The sequence below is a fragment of the Ammospiza nelsoni genome, chromosome 9 (genome assembly GCF_027579445.1).
Source record: "Ammospiza nelsoni isolate bAmmNel1 chromosome 9, bAmmNel1.pri, whole genome shotgun sequence".
In the NCBI taxonomy this organism is placed as follows: domain Eukaryota; kingdom Metazoa; phylum Chordata; class Aves; order Passeriformes; family Passerellidae; genus Ammospiza; species Ammospiza nelsoni.
The window spans coordinates 25,399,164-25,420,470 of NC_080641.1; the positions used below are offsets into that span (position 1 = coordinate 25,399,164).

The following is a 21,307-nucleotide window of genomic DNA, read 5'->3' on the forward strand; positions in this document are numbered from 1 at the left end:
CATCAGTTTGTTGTTCTTTTCACACTCACTAGCTTTGATGGGTTCCCTTTGTCTGCACATTGGCCTTTGTTTACTTCCCATGCTCAGCAGGTGTCTGTGTTCCTTGGTGCTCACCCTTCCCACAGTTGGCAGTGCTGCAGCAGCCTGGGCAGGAGCTCCAGCTGGAGCAGGGACCCTGGGCTGCAGGAGCACCCTGGCTGCAGGGACATGGATGTGGTGCTGTGCTCTCCAAAGGGGGATGCAGGGTCCCCTCCTAGCCCCTGGGGACAGCCTCCAGCAAGGACTTGACTAATGTGGTATGTGTTGTGGATCTGGGTTTCTGCCTTCCAGCCTCTTTGGAAGCAGGGTAGCACAAGAACACATAGCAAAGAAAATCCCTCAAAAATAAGGAAGGTGGGGGACATAAGTGATGTGACCTGTTGTGTACAGCCTGATCTTCCCAAGGTGTCTTGGGAATCTTTCATAGATGAGTAATCTTCTGCTTGCATCTTGAATCCTGCCCATCTGAGCTGAAATCTGGGGAGAGAAGCTGTTTGCAGCCAGCCAAGTGTGTCACCCTGACTACAGTCTGGACCAGCAGACCAGAGATGATCCTGTCACATACCTGCACGAGGGAGTCCTGCCTGCCCTAGCCACTCCTGCAGCTGGCACAGCCCTAGAAGTCATTAATTCTTCACCTGCAATGCAAGAAACAACCTGAGCTTGCTCCCAGCAGCCTGGGCTGCACCAGGCTCCTGTCTGGAAAAGCTTAAGCTCCTTCCTCTATTTCTTATCCTGGAGAACAACATATCATTTTCACTTTAGCTTTAGTGAGGGTCTTGCTGGTTCTTCTTAGCATGGGGACCCAATCAGATGGAGGTGAGTGGGAGTCTCTGCATTCCTCCCTTGCACTGTTCCCTCCACTGCTCCTTCTCTCCTGCTTTCTCCTTGCTCCTTGCAGAGCCAAGGGCGCCTCTCTCCCCTCACAGCTCTGCCCTGGCGCAAAAAGCAGGCGTGGGCTAATGTAACTTGCTGAAGGCACAAATACTGAAGCCATCCTCAGTGCACACAATTACCAGACTATCAGATGGGAAGGTCTGTAAGAACTAAGCAATGGAAAAGGAATGAAGTTCATTGAGAGGTTATGACCTCAGGGATTAGTAATGATAATTTTTTTTCTGCATGTAATGAGAGATGCTGGTGCAGTGTTGCACCTTTTCTGGTGCCAGTCTTGAAGACTGGCTTAGGCTCACCATGCACCTGGGTGGGAAATGGGAGGTTTCAGTCTCTTCAGGTGTCAAGTTTCTCAGTTTTCTGACAATTTAGAAATTCTAAAAATATTTGTTTTCTGGGGAACTAAAATATCCTTTTTATCATGCCTGGTTTATACAGTAAATTTGTATTCTCTTGTTCAATGAATTTATAGCTATGAATTTTTTTTAAATACTGATCAATTGAATGGTGAGAGGTTTGTTAGGCAAAAACATTAACATTATTCAACTTGAAAAAAATCTAAAAGAAAATAAAAACTTCAAATGAATTCAGTGAAATTAAACACATAAACAATTGGCCCTGTCATTTTTCAGTAATGTATTTTACACACATAATAAATTTACACACTTTAATACACTTGAGGAGTGGAAAGATGATTTGCAGATCCTCCCATCCTTTTCTATTTAATCCTGAAAAACCAAAAATTTTGCATGTGATCAGATAAAAAAAGTGAATGTAAACTGGCTCTCTAATGTTGTTGTACCCTTCTCCCTTTCCCTGAGGTTGGACTCTAAAGCAGTACCAACCACAAATCATTGCTGCACACTTTCTCTGTGGCTCCAAGGAAAAAAAATGGTAAGCTGAATTTGCTCACAATCTCAACACATCCAAGAAATGCTCCTACAACACCTCTGTCTATACTGAGAGAATCAAAAAAGCCTTTTATGGCCACTAAAAGTGGTGAGAGATGACACTAGTCAGCACCTGAAGGCCCATTAAATGCCATCATGTCACTCTGCAATTTCAGAAAGTGGAGGTGGGCAGGTAGGCCATGCCTGGGCATGTGTTCAGGCTGATGTGTTGCCTCCTTCCGCAGCTGATATCAAGATTAAGTGACTCACCCTGTGAAAAATTTTTGTTATTTGTGCTGATTACATTGTAGTGGCAGTAAAGGCCAAATACCCCATCACTGTTGCCCTCTTCCCTTAAGCCAAAAGAAATGCTTGCATTCCTGGAATCTGAGGTCCCTATAAGCCCCTCAAGCTACCAGCAAACAACCCACAACATTTCTGTAGCCAACAGGCACAAAATGACCCCGCTGAAACCCCTGTTGTAACACGACACTTAGATTTACATTAAAATGCCACCTGCAAAAAGGCACTCCCTGAGATGGAAGGGGCAGTGTGAGCATCACCTGGGATCTTGCTGGCACTGTGGTGGTGCCCTGGAGGTTTGACAGCAGACTTTCACCCCGGTGTGTTTAATTGCTGGACTTTGCCTGCCAGCTGGGGTGGGCAGCACACATGACTGTTGTTTCCTACTGCGACAAGAATTCTTTGTCAGCTGCATAGCAGCCTCTCCAGTGTGAGCCCTGCCACCCACCTCCATGGGCTGGCAGCATCACCCCAGCAATACAGGGCACCCTGGGGTCCTCCACAGACATGCCAGAAGTTTCAGCCCACTCTGGACCTGTTAAAGCATCTTTACTTGTTAGTGTGGCCTAGAGGATAGTCTTATGGAATAATGGTGCTTGTTTCAAATCCACCAAATCATGGGGCAGGGTGAGGGAAAGAAGCCGAGCCATAGCCACAGCAAGGTGTCTGAGGATCCTAAAAGCCTGGAGAAGCCCATTCTTCAGTGTCTCTGCATGGCAGCAGGCATGGCAGGACCACCTCAAGGCCCAGAGTGCACTGGCAGGAGGCAGGAAATGGTCAGGAGGTCAGAAGGTTTCAGGACATGCAGCTCAACAGGAGTCCTTGGTTACTGTACAAGTATTGGTGCCTGGCCACAGGCCACACCTTGGCAGACGACCACAGGAACTCTGGGAGCTCTGTCTCTTGTAGGGACATGAAAACTGCCCCTTCTCAGGGACCTTTCAAGGCTGGGTACATGGGCACATGCTCCTGAAGAGAGAAAAAGCAGGTGATGAGAAAGCCATGGCCCTGCTCATCCCCAGAGTCCCCTTTCCATACAAAGTAATTTCAGTTTACCTCTATGATTTAAAGCCCACAGGAGTTGATAATATCTGGCAACCTGTCCCAGACTGTCTGGAGCCTGAGGGAGCAGCTTGGTGAAGCTGTGTGACTTCTTCACTCAGGGAGCTGGGATCACAGTCAGATTTGGTGACCCGACACCCATATGTCACGCTCCACAGCTGTGTCCCAGGACTGTCCTCCTAACTTGTGGAACAGCGGTGCCATGCAGCTCCATGGAGTGACCAAAGGTAAAAGAAAAAACCCTCCCAAGTGCTTCAGGCTGTGCTGGGGACTTTCCTGAGAAGATTTTGCCTTGACCTTAAGTAGCCACAGAGTCTCAGCAGAGGCTGCCCAGGGCAGGGATCACAGGTGCTGCACCTCGGCCATGTGGCAGTGGGGTGTGAGCTGCCAGGCATCAGGCTGAGCACACTGCTGGTCACTCCACAGGGACTAAGCCATAGAAAGGATATTGTCAGAGCAGAGGATTGTTCTGGGAGAACAGGCTGCACAAAGAGGAATTGTTTTGCCATGAAATGAGGCCATGTTTAGCTCCAGCCAGGGCTGGGCTTTGCCTGCCTGTCTGGGCTGCAGGCTGGTAGGGGATACTCTCCTCTCTGGCCTGCCTGGCATCTTCTCTGCGTCTGAGGTTGTCCACTGGCACAGTCAGCAGCACAAGTACATGTCCTGAGACCCACAATGGGTAGGGAGAAAAAGGAAATTGAGGGATAAGAAAAGATGTGGCAGGTCTGCCATGGCCCACTGCACCTGCCTGGCAGGTCCAAGGGGCACAGGGAAAGGGGAGAGTAGGAGTGGGGCAGCTCCCATGGGGAGGGGCTGCACTGTTTCTCCCAGTAACAGGTGTATACTCACCTCCCCAAAAAGTGTTGTTGATGGCCTCCCTGAATGCATGTGAGGGGACAAGCATCTTGCACCTGAGCTCCAGCAAGACACACCAGGGAGCACAGGACACAGAGGCAAAGGGAGAGGGAGCTGCGTGCTCAAAACGTGGGTTGGAACACTCCTGTCATTTCCTATTGGTTTTACTCCCTGTTGAGTGAATCCCAACATTTAAGAGGAATGGTGGTTGCACCCACAGCAGCATTCTGTGAGTCATTACTTCCCCAGCAGCTGCAGTGGGGCTTCCGCAGCCCAGGGCTGCCCAGCTCCACCTGCCGCGGCCCCGGGGCTGCCCGGCTCCTCCCGGGGCTGCCCGGCTTTCCCAGGGCTGCCCGGCTCCTCCCGCCGCGGCCCCGGGGCTGCCCGGTTCCCCCAGTACTGCCCAGCTCCTCCCGGGGCTGCCCGGCTCCCTGCCCAGCTGCGGGGTGCTGCACACGTGGGAGCTCCCACACAGCTCCGTGTGCAATCAAGTCACAACCTGGTGCATTGTTCTGCTGACAGAGCAAAACAGGCTGTGCCATCATGACAACGATGATGATGAAGATGATGATTGATGCTGTTGCTACTGCTGTGATGTCCATAGAGCCTAAATACACCAAAATTGGTTCCACAGTCTCACTTATGCAGAGCATGTTTCTCAGGGGAATGCAAACCGTTCCTGTGTTAGCTACTGCCACGGGTTCTTGGGGCAGTGCTTTGAAGTCCCGCCATGCTGCTGCAGCAAAGCAGGAGACAGGAGCTGTCTCTCATATCACACAGCAGGACCCCGACTTCAGTACCAAAAATAAATTCCACATAAACATCCGCTGCACGTTTCAAAGGCAAATTCCCGTGGGAGCAGCACACCTCTGTGCTGCAGGCCAAGGTGGGCAGAGCCCAAGACTGGGAGGTGGCAGGGGGAGACAGCCACGTCCCACCAAAGCCACCTGGCAACAGGCATAGAGGGGGGAGGTCTGCCTTCAAAAGAGGAACATCCTGGGAAATGCTGCAGCTTTGAAATAACACCCACAGACAGCAAAGCCCCAAAGCATAGCCTTTACCCCAATGCATAGCCAGCAAATAAAAAACTTCATGCAAAAGTACCCTGGGGCACAGTCTTTACTCAGAGGAAAGCAGCTGCCATACCAGGCTGGACTTAGCACCCACTGCTATTTCAGTGCAGAAACTGCTTGGACACAATGGTAGCAAAGGGAGAAGGCTTAGAATCAGCAGGTAAATCAATGACAGAATCTGAGCAGCAGTGATAAGATAGCTGCAACAGGAACTACAGCTCTTGAACCCCTGACTTTAGAAAATATGCATCTCAGTCAGAAATATACATGCAGTAATTTCCTTTCTTTAAAAAACACACACCAAAAATATAAAAAGGACAAAGGCTTCTCCTTCAGAGGAGCCAGACAGCATGCTTTGCATTACGCTTATGTACAGGGTTACTCCTAGGGAAATTGCAGAAGGTTTTCATTAATTTCTAAGTGCAGGTTTCCACCAGGGCAGTATTCCTGGATCCAGCCAGAGAGCTGCAGTATCATAGGAACAATAAATAAACTGTGGAATCACATCAGCTTGAACTATTTTTATGACATGTATTACAAACATATCCAAAAGTCCTGTTTCTTGAGCATGAGCTTTTACCACCACAGCATCTCTGTGAGGTACAAAGTTGTAACATTTTGTGTCTAAGACAGTTGAAGATTTATTGCCCTTAGGTGGAAGGAGGAGATCCATGGGATTTTTTGAAAGCAGCTGTGTATTCATTTGTAGGTACCAGCTGTCACATAGACAGGCTCTGCCTCTCCTGGGGCCACCAAGCTCATGCAGGGAGCCCAGGGAAAAGCAAAGACCCAGACTGGGGAGCTGTTTCCACCACTTGACCACTTACCCTGTGGTTGTGCCTTTGACTTCCAAGCAGTCTCTGAGCTTTTCAGAGGTCAGTTAAAATGCATCTTCTGCTGCTGTTTCCATGTGTTTGTCTCTCCTCAGTGAGCTGCAGGTGAAGCTGCTTTGGAAACAATGCAGATGAAAAACTTGGCTGAACACCCTTTGGCAGCACTCACCCCATTATCTTGTTTCTTAGCATAAAAGTGCTCTGGCTTCCTCAACCCAACCACCACAAGACTTCTTCTTTGGTCCCCGATGTTTCTGGCAGAAAGATCCTGTCCTAGCAGGAGGATGGAAACCAAACCCTGCCTTACCTGTGGTATGGAACTGAAGAGGTTCCCCTCACTCCTCTGTCCCCCTATCTTTTCAGTTGCTTCTTCCCTCACACCTCACACACTTCACTTCACTATAAAGGCTTAATGACATCCACTTAAAAGATCTGTAGGTTAAAAAAACAAACAAAATGTTATGTTTTGCTTGTTTAAACAGAAGACATCTGTGTGCACATCGCTGCTTGGGGATGGGACAAGAGAACAAACAAGCAGCAGGTGCTTGTCATGCTGATCACGGGATGCAGAGAGATGCAGGGAAGTGGTGGCCCCACTCTGAGCTTCACTGCTCCCAGGGATGATGCAGCCCAGGGCAGCAGCAGGACAGGCTGTGGGCATGACCCACCATGGCTGCATGTGCGATACAGACTGGGAACAGTGGGCCTATGGGTAGCTGGGCAGGAAGGAAAGGCAATAAATATCTCTCTCCTGCATTTGGGAGAAGGCCAGATGAGGCATTCCTGTCATGAGGGTGAAGCACTTTCCACTCTAACAGTAACTCAGGAAGATGTTAAAAAACAGTTGCATAAGGCAAATGTTGAAAATTCTTCAGTCTGGGTATCCTGCATCTAAAAATAACACCCATTTTTAAACATCCAGACTATTAATGCTGAGATCCAGTAACACAAGGAAACCTGGAGAAGCTCCAGAGAACAAGCAAGTTGATGTTATGCCAGCATATTAAAAGAGTAAACAGGATGGCCTGGTAAACAGGTGTGTCTATTCAATAGACATCCTATGGAAAATAATGACCAAAAAATATGTGATCATATTGATAAAGACTTAAAGCAGAGAAATGTAAATACCAATCAACAAGGATTACAGACAATAAGCCTGTCAGACTAACATGATAAATTTTTTGGCACATTCTTCAGTATCAGAGAGCTGGTACAGCAGTGTGTGCAGTCAAGGAACCAGCTCATGGGTGGCCTGGCCAAGTGTGAGGCAGAAGAGGAGCTGCTCCCAGAGGGGAGCAGGTACTGAGCATATGTTTGCAGCAGGGTAAAGCTGGTACAGGTACTGAGGGGAGGTTTGGGGGGCCAGAACAAACCTGTGCCCTTCTCCATCACTCTCCTGCACCTGAACTGGAGCCCAGATAGACTAGCAGCACCTGCCATGCCAGGGCTGAGCTTCCTTCCTGCCAAAATTATCCTGCTTGGAAGAGATGAGTTCAAAAGGGATTGGATAAGGCAGGGGAAAAAAACCACAAGAGTTCAGAATGGCAGCACATCCCATGCTCACAGGAAGTGTGCTTCCCAATCACCTACTTGGCTGCTGCAACAGCAGGACACAGCCTGAGCCTTTGCCCTGACCCAGCAGGTCACACTTTTATTCTGACACAGTGCACTGGGAGCAGTGAATCCCTGTTGGACATGCAGACCACAGTGACAAGCAGTGGACCATGAATTCCACAGTAACTTTATGGGTAAAAGGCTTGTCCCTGTTCCCTGTTTAAACATTCAAACACTAGCAGCGACTGGATAAGGAGGTTAAAGTCACTCTACTCTACTCTACTCTAAAGTCATTCCCATTCCCACAATTAGAATAGCATGTCCTGGTCCAGTGTCCCAAGGGACACAGATGCATAAGAAGATTTGGATGTGAGTGAAGAAATGGAAAATATGCCTTAAAGCAAAAGGGACTTTCATCAGTTCAGTCTGTCTTAACAAAGGATCAGGAAAGCTCGATCATAATATCTGACTCCTCTGGTACTAACAACTCAGAGGCTCAGTTCCTTCCTGAGAAGATCCACTGACTTGAAGGGAATTAAAGAAATGCAGCTTCAGTCGAAGGTGAAACAAGGAAAACAGTTTCTAGAACAACCTACCAGCCACTGTAGCAGGGACACACCAGTTTAAAATCAACTGTTTTCCTAACAACAGTGCTCTAATTTACACAAGAACTAATTCGAGGCAGCCTGTGTCATGCAGGAAGTTACGCTGGGAGCCTGGGAGCCTGGCCAGCCTCCCTGCTTTAAAATTTATGGAAAAAAACCTGCCTGTGCTTCCCTCCCTGCAGTCCAATTGTGTGAAAGGTCTGGCCTGCCCCACTGGAGGCGGTTTGGGAGGCGTGTTACTCAGGCTGGCGTGGGCAGCAGGCAGCCATGCCCTGCCTGTGTCCCGGGCTGCCCGAATCGCTCCAGGCAGCTGCTGGCCCTGCGCTCTGGCACCGAGGCATTTTAGCTTTATAAGGAAGCCACTCTGAGGGGATGAAGCAAAGCAGAATCCTAGAGCTGAGGCTCCATGAATGATGAGTGCCAAGGATCTGACACATACAGTGTTCTGCCTTCCTTTCCAACCAAAGCAAGGACATGAGACAGAGCAGGGAACAGCCATCCCCATGGTTCTCAGCACGCTCCGATTCCCCGGCTGCCAGGCTTGGTTTTGCACAAACCACTCACACTGGAACCAGTAACTTGCCTCCACACCAGTTCCCTGCTGTAGTCAGTGGCATCCTAGAGAGCCAGGACCTCCACATTCATTAGGAGCAAAAAGCAATTGCACCAGTCTGGTTGGGATGCTGTCACTGCAGACAGACTCATTTGTAGTGGAGCAGCTTTGCTATTGTATAAGCTGTTTGTGCTTCCAGCTCAACTTTCTACTTCCCAGCTCAGTGCTTTTCAAGGGCCAGCATGTCAAAATGGGTCAATAACTGCCCTAGTCACAGCTTTGTGGACGGTTTTGTTTTGGGAGAACAGCTCACAGCCTCCACAAATAAGCTGGATCTGATTAGCTCACAGGCAAACAGTGAAGGAGCAGCTGCAGGCTGTATCTGCTGAGTGGAGATTTCCTCACCCGAAGATTGCTGACAGATGCTATTGAGTAAAACACACTGCTGGCTTTCAACACAAGTCAGAAGGAAGTCCATGCAAGAGCAACCATAGGCAGGACATTTGTCCTTTACGATAGTGCTGTATGTACTGACAGGCTCCACGGGCATGTGTCCCCACCCTTTTGTCTCACTGGAATCTCTCATTAGGCAGATTATGTTACAGCTCAAGGGCATAAAGTAGAACAGGGATGGCTTCACAGTGCTCAGTTCCTAAGAGAAATGGGCCAGACTTCACAACCTGGCCCATCCAGAAGTGTCACAGTCCTGCTCACATTGAAATGCCTTTCTGAAGTGATAAATGACCCCTGAAGCAGCTAATAAACTTTATAGAAAACAGAAGTAGAGAAGCACAGAAGTGAAATCAGATCCAGCTGGGATTTGCTGCAGCATCAGAATACAAAAGCTCTGTGCTTCTGTTCCTCAAGTGCTGTCTTCTTGCTGTGGGCCTTGAAATAGTCCTTCCCAGTATTTTGCTTTCTGGAGTAGAGCCATAATTGGTTTTTGATGCACAAGATGTTTGCTGCTTATGTTTGTACCCTGCTGACTCACTCTGCTACACCCCTTTACACACAGACCTGCAGCTCCAGCACTTGGCCTCCAACATTTTCAGTGTGGTTTAGACTGGTGCTGCTCTGTAGCCTTACCCAAAGGGAAAGAAGAGTCCTTATGAGCCAAGAGATGGACACAGTGTCTCACAGCGAGCATAACAAGGTCTTTATTAAACAAGACCAAGTAAAGAAAGAACATACCAAGTGAACAAGCAGAAACAAGGAGCTCTGTGCAGCTCTTCAGGTTCTCTGTCAGGAAAAGGTAGTGATCCTCCAGAACAGACCTGGAGAAGATAGCATCCATACCAGAAGCAAAGTCCTCTGCTCTGGCTGAACAGAGAAGTACTTGTGTCCAGGAGACATGGCCAGCAGCAGCTCCACACAAGCCACCCAGCACTAAATAAAATACAGGGAAGGGCCTTATAAACCCTGTCTTCCCAAATATGGTGTGTGGATATGTGAAGGGACTTGGAAGTCCTAGAAGGAATCCAGGTGGGGTGCCTGCAGCAGTAACAAATGTTGCTGTTCCCCGGGTCTGGTTCACCTCAGCTCATCTCTGATACGGATGCATTGAGGCAGATTTTATATTTGTTTTTATGCCGCTCGGCATTTTTCCTGCAGAGAGAAAAGAGAAAAAGCAGTGCAAAATCAGTAATATGAGAGGACATTTGCTCAGGAGCACACAAGACTCATAACTACCCTGTCTGGGCTTTTCCAGTTCTATGCCAGGCTCATTTGCTACAGAACCTTTCAGCTTCTGACCTACATGATCAATCCCTTCCACAAATTGGCATCTTTCTCTACTGACAAATCTCCTTGACAATTCCTGTGTCCTCCTGCTATCCCCTTCAATTCTATTATTTTTTCATCCTCAGTAAGCCTTTCCCTTTGTCAGGAGGGTCCTGCAAGAGTGTTGGACTTAGTCTCACAGAAGTTGCTGGCAGCAGCACACACAGAAGACCCCAGACTGTGTCCACTTCCATTTCAGAGTCTCAGTAGCCCCTTCCCTGCAGCATTATTTATAGTCAGGGTGTATATATAAATTTCTAAGCCTCTTTCAGATTTCGTAACTTCTTGTAATCACATCCACCTCTTGGGCATTATTACTCTCTGCTGATAGCAATCTCACATGTCTTTGTGTTCAAAGACATCTTACTAGCAGCTTACACTAAGTGTAGAGTGTTAGACAAAACTGAGATGATCTGAAAAATAGTGATTAAAGAGCAGCACAGAGAGATATTAAAAAAACACTCCTTCAGTGTCTTCAAATTGAACCAGAAAAAAAAGGGTAACTTCTGAAAGTTAAAGTTATAGTGCAGCAGGATGAGAAAAGATTTGATAAGCAAAAGCCTAAACCAATAAAGATAATTAAACTTTCTCAAACATATCCATAGTGGGTCACTCCCAGCAATGAATGGACAGGTAACTGATAGAGATAACAGTAACTGATAGATACTAAAAATCAAAGACAAATACTGTTAGATATCACTCCAAAAGCAACAGTGAACCAACTGTATGGTTCACCCACATCTGAGACACTGTGAGTGGCTGTGGTCTTCCCAGTCTTGAGAACAACCAGAAGAAGTGCATGTAAGAGTGAAAAGGAAGATCCAAGTTATAATTTTCACACAAAGTCATATTAAGGAGAATAGGACTTAGCAAAGGGAAAACCACCTAAAAATAGATAAAGGAAGGAGACATGACAGATTTCCAAAACATGAAAACTAGTATGGAGGAGGTAACTGAGGAATGGTTATTCACCATTTCTCACAACATGGGTAAAAAAAGAAAAATGCAATAAAATTATCAAGCAAAATATTCAAACATCAAAAAGATTTGAAGCAAAATGTGATAAAGCTGTGGGACATACTGCCATGGGTGTTGTAGAAGTCAAAACTGTAATTCAAACAGGAACTGCAAAAATTAATGGCTCCTGGACCCAATGGTATCAAACCAAACTCTGGCTTAAAATCCCTAATAGGCAACTGTGGTAAAGATATACTTTGTTCTTGTATTCTTTCAGGCTCAGCTATGGACACTATCAAAAGCAGAATAGTGCCCTTATCAAGAGGTACTTTCCCTATCACGCAGGCTGGACAAGTGCTCTCGTTATCAGTGCACTCTCTGCTAGGCCTACAGAAGGGACTGCCTCCCCAGCCTGGATACAGTATCTCTGGATATTCAGGAGGAATCACAGGAGGTCGTCTTTGTTACCAAATTACAGTGGAAATTACTTTCTAACTCTTACATAAATACATATTTAACTCAGGATCAATACTGTTGCTCAAGTACACATGTGAACAACAATCATTATATACAGACAAGAAAACATCAATTAGGATATAGGATATCCTAAACTGCAATTAACATAAACATTCTGACAATACAGGGTTAGCCTGCAGGTCCCCCAGGCCAACCCCATTCCTGACAGCAGAGGATTTTAAAGTAGGAATACCAGAATAGGGCAAGCCTGCAGTGATTTCCATGCAGAATACCTATTCTGCTTCTATCATATTGTGCCTCAGGGTCAAGGAATCAGAGTTGGTATCCTAAGATTAGATATTGACTAATTTTTCATCCAGAAGTCTATTTACCTACTTCTTTTTCCATCTCATATAAACATTATCTGCCTATCACACACTAGGCAATGTGCTCTACAGTGTAATTATTTAGCATTCAGAAAAGTATCTCCCTTTCATTCTAAATCTACAAGCCCACATTTCGATTGGTGCAGTTTCACCAATCCTTCTGTATCATGGGAGGCAAATGAGGCCTCCTGCAAATGAGGCAAATCATTCCTCATTTGCCTGCTGTATATAATTTGGGATTTTATATGCTTCCAGTTTCTTCTCCCTAGCCCAAAGCTATGCCCACTAGCACAGGAGATATCAGAACTGCCCATAATATTGCAGATGTGGGTACCCAATGGATTTACAGAATAGCCTAAAGATATTCTGTTTCCCTCTTCCTTTTCTAGACATTCCTAGCATTTGGCTTGCATTTCTGCCCCAGCTGAATACACAATTATTGTCTTTACAGAACTCTTCTATCATAGATGTATTTCACAAATACAAGTAACTAGGTTAGAGTCCAGGTGCTGGATGTGTAGTCAAATTTCTATGCCTATGTATTTCACTTTATATTCAATGCAAATGTCATCTACTGCTGTTAAGCAAAGTCACTTTGTATAGGAAATCCTTCTACCTTTTTACAGAAAACTTTCTTTTCTTACCTTAAATAACTCATTACCATCAACCTTTTCCACTTTATTACCTACCCCAACTTAAATTTCACAGGAAAACCACCAGTATCCCTGAAAACTACACTGTGATCTCTCTCCATATTGAGAGAGATCTCCATGATCCTATGTTCACTAAGTCTATTATTAAAACAGTATTGCAGTGGGAGTTAAGGAGCTGAAGCTGGTTGGCTGAGATCCACCTCACCCTCTGAGCCAATTTTAAACAGGTATTACTCCTCTATTATAACCTGACTCATATCATTAAGGCCCAAAAGGAACCTCATACTTAGTCACATCTAAAAGGTGACTGGGGAGGAATCTCCACATCTGCATTTGTCTTTCCTGGTCCCTGGGTTTCAACTGATCTCAGATATGGAACTTTACCTGGCTGCCCTGCTGGTGCCATCTGCACTCCTGCCAGCATTGGCTGCTGCTGAGCTGGTGCACCTGTCATTGGCACCTGCTGCATGCCAGAAGCACCTGCAATGATGGCACCAGCTCCTGGCTGGCCTGACTGGACAGATGCCCCAGAGCCCGGGGGTCTGCGGTTTGACAGCCCCTTCCCAAAGGCCACAGCTGCTACCAGGGCATTGGTGTCTGCAGGGTTGAAGGTCTGCTTGTTCTGTCGTAAACCTGTAAAAAAATGAAGGTAGTTTGGAAGTTATTTTTAGACTTGGCAATCAGGTCTAAGAAGTAGCATAGCTGGTCCTGAATTTACTTTTCTGCTACTTTAGTGCGTGCAATAAGAGATGAGTTTCTTACAGGCTGTCCTACAGGAGTCTCAGCAAGGTCAAGGAAGCTGCAAAATCAATGGACACTGGTGATCCAAGAGCTTTTTCACTGAGAGCAGGGCATAATCTGCTCATGCAAGGAGGATAGAGTGACCTAACTCCTCCATGCCCATAAGAAGCTGCCACTAAAGGCTATTGCATGCTGAATCCTACGGCAGGTAACACTGTGATTCACACAAACAATAGCAACATCCCCTTTTGGAAGCTCATAAGCAAGGTGGTGTCTGCAAGTCTTTTTGCCACACACGTGCCCAGTTACACTGTTATTCCCAGATAGTAGACAGAATCTGTGCTCAGGTCCTGTGTCAAAGATGAGAGTAAAAACAATGCCACTGCCTTTATGGGTAGTGTGTGGCACTCCCAGGAATAGTGAACACCACAACCAGAAAAGGTTGGCCATGAGCCTGAAGCACCTATTATCTAGACAGGATCACACAAAAGCCTGCCAACATGGGGACTCCTTCAGAACATAGCTAAAGGGTTTCTCATTCACTGCTGCTGCATTTTCACAGCTATTTTTATTAATTAAAGTTGATTGGGAAATTTTCTTGGCAGATACTTATCACCTCCTCAAAGGTGGATGTGTCAAAGGGCTGGGGTGACCTTCACATTGCACCCACACGCTTCCTTCTCAAATTAGGGGGCTCCAGGACAGCCAATCTTGCATCTTCTGGAATGTTTTCATTTGTGCTGCTCAACTGTGTTTCTCATATTTCAGTCTCTCCAATATACCTATTTTCCCCCTCTAATCTCTCAAATTTGCTGCTTAGACCCCATACCCCACTTCCACCTCAGTGACATACCTCCACTTTCAGATTCACGCTCCTCCTTACTGATTTTCTCCAGCAAATTTGAGCACATTTTGTTCAGACTTTGGATCTGTTTCTGCAAAATGAAAACTGTCAGAAACTGCCAGGATACCTCCAACTCAGTACAAATCAGCAAGATAAATGAACAAGCTTTCCCTTCCCCGGATCCATGTAACCAAATATAAGTATTTTGATAGCTGAGCTTAGAGTGCTAATGCAGGAGGGCACTGTGGAGTTGGGACAGCCTTCACCTCAGACTGGTTGGAGGGCACCTCCTGTGAACAGCCAGAGAGCTGGATACCCTTGTGAAACTGTGGATGAAACCAAACCTCAGCTATGGTTAGCAGGAGAAATCTCAGACAGGAAAGGACACAGACGAAAAAGAAAACTGTCAAATGGAAGGATGGAGGAAGCAGTTAAAAGGCATCTCATGCCCTAGGGGTAAGAGGCAGAAGTATCAAACCCTTCTTTACCTACCTGAGCTGCATCAGGGCTGATTCGAGCTGCATCTGTGATCAGCTGCTTCTCCTGCTCCTCCACCTCAGGGTCGGGCTTAGTTCGAAGGTGGTCGGGCACCACTTCATGGCTGAACACTGGCACACGCCCCTCTGTCTGCCTCTGCAATGGGGCACAAGCCTCACTCAGAGCCTCTCCCTCCAGCCCAGCACCAGGCAGCTCCAGACCAGGGCACAGGCCATGGTGCTGGACAAGGCTACAGGGAAAACCTTGATCTGGGGAGCCTTAGGAAGTTTCAACAACTTGCCTAGGAATTTGCACTGTGCCTGTTTAGTAACAACAAGGTATTTATTAACAGCAACACCTCCTGTAAAGTGTATCCAGTGCAAGTGTTTGTAGGTGAAAACTCCACAGCAAAGCTCTCAGACAGAAGTACTTCCTGCCCTTTCTGATACTCAGGGGACATGCTTACCATGATCTCCTCATCGCGGTCTGGAGACAGCACCAGCGGGATGATCACCTGGTTCCGCAGCAGCGGCGTCTTCTCGTGCTTTAGCACTTTATTCAAGGTGTTCAGCTGTCCTGAGAGCAATGCAAAGCTGTCCAGAACTGAAGGCCTGGAAAAGCAAATAAAGAAGATAAAACATGGAAAGGGGATGCCACATAGGGCTTTTCTGTCTTCTTCACTCAAATGGCTGAGGAGCAAGGAAAAAACACTATTAGTCCTCAAATCAGTCTGCTCCAGACAGTAAGCAGTAAAACCTAGGCTGAACACGCAGGTGTGGACAAACCCCAGTCCTAAATGGAAAAGGCTCAAATGGAGCAAATACCTCAGGGACATTACAAGCAGTACCACTGAAAGTGGCAGTTGTGTGGGATTTCAGTAACACACAGAGAAGCTCTTCTTTCCTTTCACCACCTCTCCCAGTGGAACTCTGGAGCAAGGTCTAAGAAACAATTTCATTCTGAAGCAGTACAGCCAGGGCAGAAGACATCTGTAGTTTGGTTATCCAGACTAAGAAACAATGAAGCTAAACAACTGATAATCTTTTCAAGGAGGTTCTCTCCAGCTTAGTCTCTGTGCTGGATTCATCAGCTCTCCTGCGTTGTGCAACATGAACTATAAATGTTAATTTGTCTGGGAAGCTTTGCTGCAGTGGCAGACACTAAGATTACCATATAGTTTATTAAGCTGCATCTATAACATCTTTATGTTACATATTCTCCAGGAAGAGAATGCCATCTTGCAAGGCTCTCAAACTGCAGCAAAGCAGAATCAGCAAAACACAAAAGCTCAGTTTATATCAGAGCCACAAAAAGCCAGGAAAGGTCAAGAAATGCAGAAAGAACCATTCCTCGTTTTATATAATATATGTGGGTCTCTAAGGTCTTTCATCTGAGAACTTCTACTCACTGCAGATGCAAGTCTAGTTCCCATCAAATGTCTGGATTAAAAGGTGTTAGTGTGACTCTAATTACAGCATGAAGCCAATGGTTTTCAACTGGTTTTCTTGTGGAAGATCTGTAATGGTTGCTCCAGCACAAATGTAAAAAGAAAATTGAAACCTATGGACAAGAAGCTAATGTTTTTTAATTAATCCTTTGAGCCAAGTCTGAAGAGCTCTGGCAGTGATCAAGAGGAGACACTTTACCATGTGAGTCGATCATACTCGTTCTCCAGCTTGTAGATAAAACTGACCAAGGAGTTCTTCAGGTCGGCCACCTGACTGATGAGTGCCTCCAGGGTCAGCTCCAGCTGCTTCTCCTCTCTCTAAAAAAAGGCAAGACAGACAAGGGAAGAGAACAAAGAAGTTGTGAATCCACACCCATGCATCCATGATCCAATCTTCCTACAGGCAGCCTCCTTTTCAGAGAAAGCAGAGGCATTGGAGATAAAAATCCCATTATTTCACACTGATCCCTTTCCCTTAGGTCAGGCTGCTTAGGCAAGAGACTTGTGCCTGAGACAAAGGCTTGGCCAGCTGTCCTGCTAAAGATCTGGATGAGTGTCTGAAAACACAATCATTTACACCTGCTTTTCACCACATCAGGCAAAGTCATCAAAACTAGCTCACGACACCTTTGTAAGCTACTTAAGCTAACCCAGATCAAAGTAAGCTTTCCCTCAGCCTTTTCTGAAGCAGCTGTGGGTGCTGTGATGTCTTAATCCAAAACAGTCTTTGTAAAATGACTACCCGGACCGTGGACTACTGAAGACTCCAGTTTGTGTAATTCTTTACTTTCTTTCTGCCTATGTGACACCTGCAGCTGCCAAGGAAACTGGCAGCTCCTCCTGGCACTGCCCTGCCGTGACACAGACTGGCACTGTACCCACACACACCTCTCACCTCCTGCCTTTTGCTGGGATTATATTGCTTAAGAAATCTTCCCCACTGACATCCCTTTCCGGGTGAGGGAGGATGGTGACAGACAAAGTGTCAAGACTGGGGATGTGCTGCTGAAGACATCAAGGCATGTCCTTGACTCTTGCAAAATCCCTCTAAACTCCTATCTACTCTAACTTACTCATGCGACAGTGTTGTGCAAAATATAATTAAAGTCCCAGCCCTAAGGAACTGCTCGTGTAAGTTGAGAACTGTACAATAATCCAAGAGGAGGGTGGGACAAAGCAATCAAATAATAGAAAGGGAATACCGATTGGAGAAGCAGATAGAGTGACTCACATCGTTGGCATGCTTGCTATTGGGTTTGTTGTTGCTCTGTTCAAATACACTGGCCCAGGGTAAGCTTCATGGAGAGAGCACCTTCCATGTTCATGAGAACACAACATTATTCTATTTTATTTGTACTCTGACAAGTCGGTAATCACTGATGGGACTCCATTTCACTTTAACCACCTTAAAACAAACAGCTGAATAAACCTTATTAAAATGTGATCCCCAGTCCATGGAGTGGACTCATGAACAGATTGCTGCTGGCTGTTCCACCTAGAGATAAAAGCACTCTCCTTCATCTTGCGACGGGACTAGTCAGTTGCTGTCCAATTAAGAAATGTGCCTGCAACAGTTTGTGTGCTTGTGTTTGTGCAAGGAGGTTAACTACTGCCTGTGTTACAGGCCGGGCTGGCAGCCAGTGTTTTACTGCAGAGGTACCAGGCTGGGCACCCACGGCCATTGCCCTGGCCCCCTGCCCGTGCTGATCCAAGAAGGCCTCAGGAGGATGAATGAAACCCCATTGCTCAAGGAGCACTCTCACGCAGCAGGGCACTCCAAGCCTCCCTCCCCAGGCTCCTCCCAAAGCCATCAGGAGCTGGAGGCAGATGCAAGCTGTGCAAGAAGCACCCTGTGAGACTGACCAGCGATTCCAAGGAATGCTGTGCCTCCCTAAGAGGACACTTTGAGGAGCTTGTTAGCAATGCTACATTGGCCCGAGGTAGTAAAGGTAGAGCTTCTGGTAGGGGCTCTGAAGGACCTCCTGATATGGAGCAACTGAGAGGTAAAGGTGAAATACAGAGTAGGTAAAGGTAAAACAATGCAGGCAGCAAAACAAAGGAGAAAAAAAAAATCCTGGCCGGCAAAACAAAGGGGAAAAAAACCCCATGAGTTTCTGTACACAATGACATTATCTGAGCTGATAACGTTTTAACTGTATAAGATCTCAGGATTATCTGAGGGTAACCCATGAAAACATCTGCCCAATCCTGGAAAGGCAGTCAAGGAAGTAAAGGCGACCACAAGACTTACTAGGAAAGCAACAGAAACTAAGCATCATTATGTCACCACATAAATAAATCCCGCCTTTACATCTCGAATACTACATGTCACTCTGTTCCCCCAGCTGCAAAGGAACAGAGTAGGAATATGTACCGATAAAGGTAACGAGGATGATGAATAGTCGTAGTTCCAAAAAAAACAAAAAAAAAACAAAAAAAAAACAAAAAAAAAACAAAAAAAAAAAAAAAAACAAACAAAAAACCCACCAAACCAAACCAAAACTTTAAAAAAGCAAACAGTGAAAAAGCAGCAAAAAGCCTGGTACGACCAAGTGGCTGAAACAAGGAGAGACAATGTAACAAGCCCTATAAACGAGGAATAGCGGGACAAACTGTTTTCACTTTCTTTTCCAGCGGGACAACCAGAACATCTGTCTGAGGCCAGACAGCTGCGCTTTCAAACAAACCAAAGGAGGTGTATCTTGTCCTGTCAACCTGCCCTCAATGCTCTTTTCTTTGGACAACGCGGATGCCACAAATTCACAGCACTTCATAATTCGGTTCTTTTCCCATTAACAACGTTTCATTCAAACGAGACCGGGGCACTCAGCCGCACACACGCTCAACCCACGGCCGTGCAGCAGCAAGGGGCTGTGCACAGCAGAGCACCGCACCGGCTGCTCGGGGACGCGCTCGCGGCAGCCCCGGGTGCGCCCGCCCCGGCCCCGCTCCCCGGCCCTCACCTGCATGGCGGCGATAGCGGCGGCGGCAGCGATGGCGGCGGCGGTCCCGCCCCGTTGTCCCGGGAGAGCCGCACTTCCGGGGCGGGGCCGCGCGGACATGGCGGCGGCCGAGCGGCCCGACGGGGAGGTGGGTGCGGGCCGGGAGCGGGGCTGGGGAAGCCGAGCCGAGCGCGCAGGGGACACGGCCGCCATGGGGAGCAGTGGGGCTGGCGGCGCGGGGCCGGAGCAGCCCGGGGTGAGCGGCGGCGCGGGCGCTGTCCGGGGCTGCTCCGGGGCTGACCTGGGCCGCTGTGCTCCCGCCGCAGGTGGAGGAGGCCGGGCACGTGTTCCTCCTGATGAAGAAGGACTATCGCATCTCCCGCAACGTGCGGCTCGCCTGGGTGCTCAGCCGCCTGCACCAGGTGATCCGGGCCGTGCCCGAGCCCGAGCTGGTGAGTTGGTGCTCAGGGCTGCGCAGTGTCACCGCGGCTGGTGCTGCACCACCCGGCAGCACCTGCACCCTGCAGGGCACTTGAGCCCGTTTCGTTTCACGGAGTCTTCCTTTGGTGTGGCTTCATGTTCTGTCATGTTCCGTTTGCTTGTTCTGGCAGGTAAATTCAGAAAATGAGCTTGATGTTCTCAGCATCCTGCCTAACGGGTGGCAGCCAGACGAGCCGGTCCAGCCCAGGCCCTACCTCCTCGTCCCCTCCACACGGGTCACCTTCCTGGCCCGCCAGTACCGATTTGTGATTGAGCTCGATCTGAGCCCTTCCACGGGGATTGTGGTAAGAGCAGAAACTGCCTCTGTCTGGGGTGTTCTGCATTAAAACAGAAACCCATTTCTGTTTGCTGAGAAAAGGTTTATTGCTCTCAGTGTCAGCCTGAACTTTTGCAGAAGTCTTGCTTTTCGTGGGAGGGAGCCATGCTGTGCCTTTGGCTGGGAACTTAATGGCAAGTCCTGTTTCTCCATTGGATGCATAATGTGTGACTGCTGTTTACAGGAGTTGTCACTTTAATCTAGCTGCCATTGCAGAAGGGTGTTTGTGGTTGGCTCTGCTCTGTGGGACAACCACCAGTGAGACTGAAGGTCCTAGGAGATGAAAAAAGCTGTTCCCTTTCTCTGTTTCTGTAGGATGACTCAACGGGGGAGATAATTTTTGATGAAGTGTTTCATGCCCTTTCCCGATGCTTGGTGGGATTGTTGAGACCCTTTCGTATCCCCGGTTCAGACATTATCTACCAGCCAGAAATCTTTGTCACCATCCAGGTGTATTCCTCCATCATTGGCCTGCAGTCCCACCAGGTAAAGTTCAGGCTCTGCCTTGGCACGGCGTGAGCAGCTCGCTGTGCTCTGCAGGTGTCCTGTGAGCACAAGGGAAATGGGGCAGGTGGCAGCTGGGCTCTGCTGCAGGCTTGTCTCACTAAAACACGTGGCCTGGCACGATGCAGTGTGTGTGAGCAACTTCTCCTTCCTGGGCAAGAAGCAGAGGTTTCTCTGGACAATGCTGCCCTCAGGCATGATCTTAGAATTGGGCCACAGGGAATATTTGCCTCATGTCAAATGTGTGCTTATTGTTGTTGTTCTTGTTTTGTTGTTTGGGGGTTGTTTTTGTTTTTAATTTCTGTTGAGTAATTCTTTTTGCCTGTTTTAATTAGCTTGAAGCATTCAAGAAGAACTTGTATGACCAAAACCTTGTCTCCCTATTCCAGCTCTGTAGCAGTGGTTAATTCAGAGATAATTGCCTCTTCCTACAAACCTTGGGTTTTTTGCACTGGTCTGAATATGCTTCTTCTTGCTGAGGGGAGCAGCCAACACAACCCCAGTATTGAGATTTATTAGTGAGATTTTACTTGTGTCAGGTCTGTTTAATAAATTTGAGTCTGGTTTATGGGGCCAGTGTTGTTTTTGAAGTTCATCCTTGATCTCTTCCACCTTTCAGTATTTTCACATAACTTGTGTGTTT

The 21,307-nt window shown here is 47.3% G+C and overlaps 2 protein-coding genes across 3 annotated transcripts in view; one reads left to right on the forward strand and one right to left on the reverse strand.

Moving 5' to 3' along the window:
• Positions 1-9,795: 9,795 nt before the first annotated feature.
• Positions 9,796-19,400, reverse strand: MED8 (mediator complex subunit 8). 2 transcript variants are annotated; one of them, XM_059478493.1, is made up of 7 exons: positions 19,365-19,400; positions 16,601-16,719; positions 15,421-15,565; positions 14,970-15,110; positions 14,487-14,568; positions 13,277-13,525; positions 9,796-10,266 (listed from the first exon to the last, which is right to left on the reverse strand). In XM_059478493.1, exons 1-7 carry the CDS (start codon positions 19,368-19,370, stop codon positions 10,202-10,204), a joined length of 807 nt encoding a protein of 268 aa, XP_059334476.1. In that variant the 5' UTR covers positions 19,371-19,400; the 3' UTR covers positions 9,796-10,201. The 2 variants fall into 2 exon arrangements, with proteins under 2 accessions (XP_059334476.1, XP_059334477.1); XM_059478494.1 differs by having other exon boundaries at positions 16,648-16,719; positions 19,365-19,388.
• Positions 19,401-19,461: 61 nt separating this feature from the next.
• Positions 19,462-21,307, forward strand: part of SZT2 (SZT2 subunit of KICSTOR complex) — a 53,003-nt gene continuing 51,157 nt past the window's right edge. Inside the window, exons 1-4 of the mRNA XM_059478614.1 lie at positions 19,462-19,491; positions 19,670-19,795; positions 19,955-20,128; positions 20,476-20,646. Coding sequence (XP_059334597.1) covers positions 19,462-19,491; positions 19,670-19,795; positions 19,955-20,128; positions 20,476-20,646 — 501 coding nt within the window. The remainder of the gene's footprint in view (positions 19,492-19,669; positions 19,796-19,954; positions 20,129-20,475; positions 20,647-21,307) is intronic.